The following is a 9161-nucleotide window of genomic DNA, read 5'->3' on the forward strand; positions in this document are numbered from 1 at the left end:
CGGCCAAGAGGGTGCGCCCAAGGCAGCAAAGGAGGCCTGTGCGCCTGCGCACTCGGCCTCGCTTCCCGCCCTCAACTCTCCGCCACACACAATATGGCGGTAGGGAGGCCGGGGCCTCTACCCTCGGCACTTTTCCTCAGGTCGCCATGCTGGTGAGGGCGAGCGCAGCGCTGCGGAGGGGCCTCCCTCGCAGGCTGCGCTTCGGCAGCGAAGGAAGGAGGCTGAGCTGCGGGCGAGGCGAGGAAGCGACCGCCGGCTGCTTTCCGCTGAGCCGCGCCTTGCTCCGTTTCCAAGGCCCGGAGGCGGTGACCTTCCTCCAGGGCTTGCTGACCAATGACGTGACGCGTTTGGCGGCGGCGGAGGGCGGGGCTGCGGACGCGCCTCGCGCCATCTACGCGCATGCCCTCAACGTCCAGGGGAGGTGCCTCTATGACGTCATTCTGTACAGGTCGGTATGACGTCACTCTGTACAGAGAGGTTCCCTGCTTTGCAGCTGCATGGGCGCATTAGTGAATGCAAAGTTGTTGGTGTTTGGTCGTTTAGTCGTGTCTGACGCGATTTTCTAGTCCCCCATAGGCATAATAATTGCTGCTGTATATTATTATTTTAATTATTATAAAAATTTGTATTGTTGTTTTAAATTTTCATTTTTTTATTATAATAGTTTTAAATTTATATACGGCTCTTAATCCGAAGATGACAGGTTCGGTTTACAGTATATATATATATAAGATGCATAAAATAAATAACAACAATGGTATAGTGTTATTTTATACAGGATGAAAAAAATGCCTTCAGCAGTGCAGATATTTGTCATTTTTAGTCAGGAACAGTTCTTGCAAAGGCTGATGAATGCTGCTTCTTCTTTGACGATCCCTCGTAGCCGAGTAAGATTGTCTTCCATAAACACGGTTTTAACAATGAGTCCATAAGTGACTGTGGAGGCGAATTCTGGACCCACACGTCCTTCCACAGTGGGGACATTGGTTCCCAGGTGTGGATTTGCAAAGTGTGCCTTCCTCTTAGCACGTTTCTCCCTTGCGTCCTGAGTTCAAGTGTCTTCAAAGCTCATGACACCTTTGGTAAAGGCTGTTCTCCAACTGGAGCGCTCACAGACCAGTGTTTCCCAGTTGTCGGTGTTTATACTACATTTTTTAAGATTTGCCTTGAGAATGATCCAAGAGCAGAACAGGCAGATGATAACAAGTGGTTTGTTACAACTGCTGTGAAGGCGGATGAAGGCTGCAGCAGATAGGATCTACCGGTTCATTGTGACTACTCATGATGAATGCAGTACAGTGGTACCTCGGGTTAAGTACTTAATTCGTTCCGGAGGTCCGTACTTAACCTGAAACTGTTCTTAACCTGAAGCACCACTTTAGCTAATGGGGCCTCCCGCTGCTGCCGCGCTGCCGGAGCACGATTTCTGTTCTCAACCTGAAGCAAAGTTCTTAACCTTAAGCACTATTTCTGGGTTAGCAGGGTATGTAACTTGAAGCGTATGTAACCTGAGGTACCACTGTACATGAAGTAACAATAGAACAAATAACACTTTAAGTATAGGGTTATTGCAACATATACGCAGGGTGCCAAAAGCAAAGGAAGGCACTTTTAACAGTCAGTGTCTACATGCGCTTTCTTGGAAGTTCCACTGAATGCTCTGGGTCTTGCTCCAAAGTCAGCATGCAAGACATTGCGGCTGGAGTCCTGTGCCAGTTTTCTTAAAGGCAAAGCTGGCTCCAGGATTTGGGGACCCCCTCAGGCATCGTATCCTCAGTCATACGCACTTCCTCCAGTTAGAGTGGTGTAAAATAAGGGATTGCAAAACAAAAAAGGACTCTTTACATGGGTGTCAGGGTTTTGCCTGTTGTGACCAGCCTGTGTAGAACATGAATTTTGGCAGAGACCTCTCAAGAACCAAAGAGACTCATGCCTAGTAGCCATTAAGAGCTCTCTCCTCTATGAGTTTGTCTAATCTTCTTTTAAAACCATCCAAGTTGGTGAATTCCACCCAAATATACTCAGAGGTACTTAGTAAGCATCTACAGTGGTACCTCAGGTTAAGTACTTAATTCGTTCCGGAGGTCCGTACTTAACCTGAAACTGTTCTTAACCTGAAGCACCACTTTAGCTAATGGGGCCTCCTGCTGCTGCCGCGCTGCCGGAGCACGATTTCTGTTCTCATCCTGAAGCAAAGTTCTTAACCTGAAGCACTATTTCTGGGTTAGCGGAGTCTGTAACCTGAAGCGTATGTAACCTGAAGCGTATGTAACCTGAGGTACCACTGTATAGGGTGCAGCCTTAATTTGCTTTGTTTTCTGCCACTGGAAACAATCCGGCACAATATAAGGAAGAGGAGCTTTAAAAAGTTTGAGGTTCTTTGCAGACAGAAAGGAAAGGGACAGAACTGGGATCAAGGCTGCCTATTAACGACTCTTATTTTCTCCTGATCTTGGATCTTTTTCAGAATTCACGAAAGCCAGCAAGAAGAGCCCCACATCCTGTTGGAGTGTGATGCCGGGGTCTTGGAGTCCCTTCAAAAGCATTTGAAACTGTATAAAATACGGAGGAAAGTAAACATCACCCCCTGCCTTGACCTCTCCTTGTGGGCTGTCATTCCAAAGGAACTGTCTCAGGAGGGGGCCTGTAAACTCCAACAGTGTGCCGGCAAAGCAGTGGTTGCAACGCCTGACCCCAGAGTGGGTGTTATGGGTTGGAGGCTGATAACCAGCAAAGGCACAGAACCACTGGAGGTTGTTCCTGGATGCCAGATTGGGAACGTTAAGGATTATCATAGGCACAGGTATAAACAAGGTAAAACTGCCCCAATCTTTGAACAGCTGTTCTGGAAGCAGAAGTTTTGCTTTATGTAGGCATTGCACAATGATAACTAAACACATGAACGTTTGCGGAATTAACACTTATCAATTGAATGATTATGGTATTTATTATTGTATTCATTAAGTTTATATCTTGCCCCTTCTCCCGAAGGAGTCCAGGGCAGCAAGCATATAATAAAGCAATAATAACACCTTCAAAACATCAGTTCAGATACTGATGCCATTTCCCATTCAAGTGAATCTCAAAGCAACCTACAAACAATAAGTTACATGATGGGAGCTGTAGTCGAAAACATTAGGAGGGCACCATGTTGGGGAAGGCTGATATATATTATGAAAGGCTTTCCCCACATTGCCAACCCTGTAATGGGCATAGTGAGAACCATACCAGATCTGATTTTAAGTTTTGTTTTATAAATTGCGACATAATATAACCACCGGGCTGTGGTTTTCCCCCACTAAGTTGTAAAAATAGTTTGTTGGTGGGAATGGCAACATGCCTATAGGATGAAACAAAACCTAAGGACTCAACTTTCCTGAACATTATTTAAAGTGACATTTATCGGCTATCCACCTTGTGAATGGAATGTTTGTAAACAATTAAGCTGACATTGAGACTGACGCTTGAGTGTGGGGTAGTGGTGACAGCTTGCTAAATTTGGATCTGATTTGTTCTTCCCCTGGCCAATACAGAATTTAATGTAAATTGTGCGAACCTCCTTGGTGGTGATCTGCTGTTATTTGTGCACGGTGTGCACAATTTCCATAATCGCCAGTTCTCCAAAACATAATTTTTAAAATGAATTGTGAGTCTGTGGATTCAAAGGAAACACAGCTTCATTCATGACAGCAGGTACTTTCCAAACAAACACTTTATTTTGGAAATAATCACTATCACGGCATAAATGTGAACAAAAGACAATTTAGCTGTTTCTGCAGCTGTTATTCTGGAGGGCATGGTGTCCCTCTGTACTGGTTCACACAGAAGTATCTTCGCCACGAAGGAGGATCACATTCAGTGAAGCCATGGATGCTTTAGCTGAGATTCCTGCATTGCAGGGGGTTGGACTAGAGCAGGCATCCCCAAACAGCCCTGCAGATGTTTTCGGACTACAATTCCTATCATCCCTGACCTCTGGTCCTGTTAGCTAGGGATGATGGGAGTTGTAGTCCCAAAACATCTGGAGGGCCAAGTTTGGGGATGCCCGGACTAGAGGACCCTTTGAGTCCCTTCCAGCTCTATGATTCTATGTCCCAGAAAAGATCTGCTTTTCTGGCAAACAGAGAAATTGTTGGAAAGGCCTGAAGGGAGTTCGGTAACATTCTCATGAACAAGCAGTTCTGAAGTTAGGAAGGTATATGTTCTTCTTTTAATAAAAACCTGTATTCGTTTTCTCTCACTATTGTGTAGTTCATTCTAATTCCCTGTCCCAGTCTTCCCTAAGTTGCTGATTTTCTACTTTACAAGCTTCCAATAAACATTCCACATTTGGAAAGGCTGAAGCACTCAAAGCAGATGGGCCATCAAGAGATGACAACAGGTTGTAATTGAAAATACTGCCGTTCAGTACTCATTGGTAAACAGTATCCAGCCCACAATATGATCATACTTGCAGTGACTGGCAGAGGAAGTGATAGAAACCTAAGGGCAAACATTGTTATAAATCTGTTGTGTGTAGAACCAGTTGAGAATCAGTGCAGGTGCCAGAATGAAGGTGCTCTTCCCACTGACTTAGCATCTTTGGGAATTGGATCATAATGTTTTACCCCATAAACCACTTAGCTACTCACCAGTAGCAGCACCAAGTGCCAGTCAAACTCCTACTCAAGGTATGAGTGTTGTTCAACACTTACCTCTTTATTTTCTCCCTTTTCCAGGTGTGCCAGAAGGAATTAAAGACCTCCCTTCTGGAATAGCCCTCCCTTTGGAATCCAACTTGACTTACATGAATGGCATCAGTTTTACCAAAGGCTGTTACATCGGCCAGGAGTTAACAGCTAGGACCCATCATATGGGTGTCATCCGTAAACGCCTCTTGCCCATACAGCTTTCAACTCCCATGTCTTCCGAGAGCATCCCTGAGGGAGCTGAAATTGTATTGGAATCAGGAAAGCCGGCTGGAAAGTACCGTGCCGGAGTAGATGAACTTGGAATGGCATTACTTCGGTTGGCTAACATAAACGAGCCGCTGCATCTAAAAATATCAGGAGATTCGCACGTGAGAGTCACTGCCTCCATCCCAAAATGGTGGCCCAAGCCTGCCAATAAGTAGAGGAGCTTTGCGCTGAGGATCCTCTGCTTTGTGTCTTGAAGATGCCCAAAGAGCTTACATACAGTTCATCCAGAATTACAGTGTTTCCTTTTCATGATGGATCAACTCATCTTACACAACATAATTCATTTCAGTGTGGCTTGTCAGGGAGGAGGTCCTGGCTAGTTACACTCATTTTTTACATTGGTCAGCAGGGAAGACTAAAGTATGTTTGCATTGGCTCTACAGTGGTGCCTCGCAAGACGAAAATAATTCGTTCCGCGAGTCTTTTCGTCTTGCGATGTTTTTCGTCATGCGAAGCACGGTCTCTCGCAACTGCGCCTCTTCAAGCGGCTTTAAAAAAAAAGCGGAAGACGTTTTCGTCTTGCGAAGCAAGCCCATAGGGAAATTCGTCTAGCGAAGCAACGCAAAACCGAAAAACCCTTTCGTCTAGCGAGTTTTTCGTCTTGCGAGGCATTCGTCTTGCGGGGCACCACTGTATTAGGTTTCCTATTAGGACTATATATTTTTTTTCTAAATTAGCCAAACAGCCTTCACTTTTATCCATGCCTTCATTCCAGAAAGGTTCAGTACAACACGTGAAAGTGGAACTGAGTTCTTAAAACCCCAGGCCACTTTTACCAAAAAGAAAAAAGTTTCTGTAAAGGTTTTTCATGTTACAAAGCAAACGGATAAACAAGGAATGTTGCTAAAACCTTGATTCACATGTTAGCCTCTTAAAGTAGTACCACATTTACGGAAGCTTCTGTCTACTTGTGCTGGCTTCCAGTTGCAACAGCCAGCGTACAAATTTGCACGTAGAGAGTGTATTTCAAAGCCGTGCCTTGCTCCAGCTCCAAGCAAGCTGAGAATCCCTGGCCTTGGTGGTGATTCACCCTCAGAACAGTCACAACTTCCTAGTCAAAAGAAAAAGAAATGATTGAACAGCTTTTTGGGTTTCTCTCTCTTGCAGCAGCTGCTCTTGCTGCAGTTGGAAGAGGTCTGAGATGGGGAAGTCGCTGATGGAGAAAAAAACATGTGTGCAGTATGATTAATAGTGATTTATTATTTAATTAGAGTGATGAGAAGTGTGCTGTAGCTACGGAGAGATTTCTGAATGGTGCCATTACTACTTTGGGCAACACTGGATTGTTTCCAATCATCAAACTTGGAGTAGACCTGTTTGAAGTGAATGGACATGATTCACTTGGGTCCATTAATCTCAGTGGGTATGCTATAAGCATAACTAATGTTGGATACAACCCAGTGTTTTTACAGAACTGCACAGCAGCTTTTGGGGTGTGATAAAAGTATTTATTATAATTTATCAATATAAAAAATGTAACAATCTATGACATAAGGAATTATATTAATCTATGACATACAGAATAATAGTAAAGAGAATAACTGTTGCCACCGTGAAAATCCCAACAGTGAAGTGCTGTGTAATTTTCTTCTACAAACATGTTTCTGTTTATTACTAGGGTTGCAAATACTTTTAAGTTAAAATTTATTGACTGCTGGTTTATTCTCCGCAGCCCGTTGCTGCTGTTAATCAGAGGAAACAAATGTTGCTTGAGGTTTAAATTTACAGAACTCTAGTTGCAGCTCATAAAACCCTACCAAAATTGTGGATTTGCTTTTCAAATAAGAAGTTCAAAGATGTTGAATCAGAGTCCTATTGCATAATTTGCCTTTGTGGTTAGTTAGGAGGGGGAAAGGATTTAAACCACTTTAGAAAAAAATTCAATTTAAGATAGAGACAATTTAAGATAGACACTTCCACAACTTTTAATGCTTGTGCAATACCTTTCATGCACAAGTTAGGTGGTGGTGTGTTGTTCCATAGAGGTGCATGCAACTATGGAAACTTCTGGGGTACTGGGAAAGAGTGTGTTCACCAGATATCACAGGAGCCAATGAATGTGACGTCAAGTGCCGAGAAGCCTCCAGGTGACTGTAGCAGCTAGCATTTGATAGTTGCTGCAGCTACCTAAAAACCCTTGCCCTTGCTTATCTGGTAGCTTTTGGCTCCTGCTTAAAACAAGCATGTGTAAAACAAGGTATGTGAGTAGATGGGTTCAATATGGCATAAATACCCAAATACCTAGATTCTAATTTTAAGCCTCAGGCTGGCCTACAAGTTGTAGGTCACTTTTTAAAGGAATCTATTCATAATTCTCATTCAATAGATGGTGCATGTTCTGCAATAGATAGGGCTGGTGCGACTTGCCTGCCAAGCCCCTTTCTTGGTCTCTGCCAATGAAACTTTCTTAGCTACATCCGTGACTATTTAGCCATCCTATCTCCTTTCACTATGGCATCTTAACAATGGCCATTGCATGTTCAATCCACATGATGTTATCATATTTGTTAACCTGAGAAAATAATGGCAGCTTGAATTGGAGCATTGCTGGCATAGAATTTCCCCTTCGCCACCAGCTGATGGATGAGGCTGATCAAAGCATGGGAACTGGGTTACACTGTTCAAGGAGTGTGCATCTGAGCCAGCGCTTTTGGAAATACGACTTGGGTTTTTAAGCAGAATTATGCAGTGTATGTCTGTAGGAATAAAGTTGCTCTTTAAAAGGGCCCAGTCTTAACAAACTGACAGGAACATCTGTGCAAAAAGCACTTCCATTCTGCTGTGAACTATTGCTATAAAATGTAATTGGCAGTGAAAATAGTTGAGTCACATACTTGACTGTCAAGAGTCCCAAAATTCCTGTAGTAGGGGGTCAGACTAAATATCATTTCTAACTCTACAATTCTTTGATTAAATGCTCTACATGTCAATTAATGCTGTCTGGTATTTTGTAATTCAGCTTTTATGTTTAGCCTGCACTTGAGCTATGTAGACCGGTGGCTTTCAATCACTACACTGCCAGCTTTGTGTTTATTTACTGTATCTCTGCCAACCTACTCAGAGCAGTTAAAATAACAGCACTCGATCCATATTTTACTTGAAACAGCTTCATCAAATAGTAGGTGTAGAAGCGGCAGTTTGCTTTGCTTCCAACAGTCCTGGAAGTCAGAAAATCTGCCCTCTCAGGAAAACTATAAGGGCAGCTCATATGGTGTAGCAAAAAAAAATATTCTTGCACCTTTAAGAAAGAAATATGCTTATTGTGGCATGAGCTTTTTGTGAGCAAGAGGCCATGAAAGTTTGTGCCAGTGTTGTAAGCCAAAAATGACTTATCTCCTGAGTTTAAGCCAACCTAGAAGCTTGAGTTGAGTCCAACGTTTATTGCAAAGCAATAGGTTACAGTCGAATCATTCCGCAGAACTGCAACCACGCCCAGTGGCTCAGGCAATGGTTTTTATAAAGTTTCAAACAAAGGGTTCCAATTTTCACCAATCATGTACATCATTACCTCATTTTAAGTTTACTACACATGCGCAATAAGCACTGGCAATTTTGCTGATTCGGTGTGGCTTCTCACTGTGATCTGTTACATTGTGTTAGTACGCATGTTGGGAACCTGTGTTACGTGTAGCCATTTGCACCAGGTAGCAATTTATGTTCCTGCTATGAGCTGGATCTTTGTGATTCACATATTAGCTGTAAAGTGGTACCTCGGGTTACAAGCTCCTCGGGTTACAGACACTTCAGGTTACAGACTCCCCTGTAACCTGACACGCGTGTGGTGGGTCCATGGAGAGCCTTTCTATTTGACTGGGGTGGAGAGCAGAATGACAAATGGTCCTCTCCACATTGGCCGAAGACAATTAATGCAACTGGGGAAAGAGCTTCTGGAACGGCAGCCGCAAGTCAACACTCTGCAGGAGATTTCCACTCACTTGCTGGTCAAATCAGGCGGAGGAGATTATGTTGAAGCTCACGAGAAGGTCCACGTTATTGGGAAGAAACTGAAGCAGCTTCTGGAAAGAGTCTCAAGTGATTTAAAGGTCTCACACGGAATAATAATAATAATAATAATAATATATTTATTTCCCCAGCCACTCTGGGCGACTCCCAATCGAGTGTTAAAAACAATACAGCATTCAATATTAAAAACTTCCCTAAACATGGCTACCTTCAGATGTCTTATTTCCTTCACATCTAAAG

The 9161-nt window shown here is 43.4% G+C and overlaps 2 protein-coding genes across 4 annotated transcripts in view; one reads left to right on the forward strand and one right to left on the reverse strand.

The window, feature by feature from the left end:
- On the forward strand, window positions 1-7892 carry IBA57 (iron-sulfur cluster assembly factor IBA57). Of its 3 annotated transcripts, none has more exons than XR_013978260.1 (4): window positions 1-448; window positions 2468-2814; window positions 4719-7223; window positions 7257-7892. XR_013978260.1 is itself a non-coding variant. In XM_080975178.1 (3 exons), the coding sequence occupies exons 1-3, from the start codon at window positions 147-149 to the stop codon at window positions 5111-5113; spliced, it is 1044 nt and encodes a 347-aa protein (XP_080831304.1). In that variant the 5' UTR covers window positions 45-146; the 3' UTR covers window positions 5114-7892. The 3 variants fall into 3 exon arrangements, 1 of the variants encoding a protein (XP_080831304.1); XR_013978261.1 differs by having other exon boundaries at window positions 4719-5343; window positions 5598-7892; XM_080975178.1 differs by having other exon boundaries at window positions 45-448; window positions 4719-7892.
- LOC308459086 (7-alpha-hydroxycholest-4-en-3-one 12-alpha-hydroxylase-like) overlaps window positions 1-9161 on the reverse strand; it is a 393862-nt gene that overhangs the window by 34917 nt on the left and 349784 nt on the right. The window lies entirely within an intron of this gene.

This window comes from Podarcis pityusensis (genome assembly GCF_964106645.2).
Source record: "Podarcis pityusensis genome assembly, chromosome: 12".
NCBI classification, from domain to species: domain Eukaryota; kingdom Metazoa; phylum Chordata; class Lepidosauria; order Squamata; family Lacertidae; genus Podarcis; species Podarcis pityusensis.

What these genes read in the sequence shown, in the direction of transcription:
- IBA57 (XM_080975178.1), top strand. Translation starts at nt 147, where the DNA reads ATGCTGGTGAGGGCGAGCGCAGCGCTGCGGAGGGGCCTCCCTCGCAGG. An exon ending in TATGACGTCATTCTGTACAG is followed by an intron (nt 449 to 2,467) that starts GTCGGTATGACG and finishes GATCTTTTTCAG; the next exon opens with AATTCACGAAAGCCAGCAAG. An exon ending in TAGGCACAGGTATAAACAAG is followed by an intron (nt 2,815 to 4,718) that starts GTAAAACTGCCC and finishes TCCCTTTTCCAG; the next exon opens with GTGTGCCAGAAGGAATTAAA.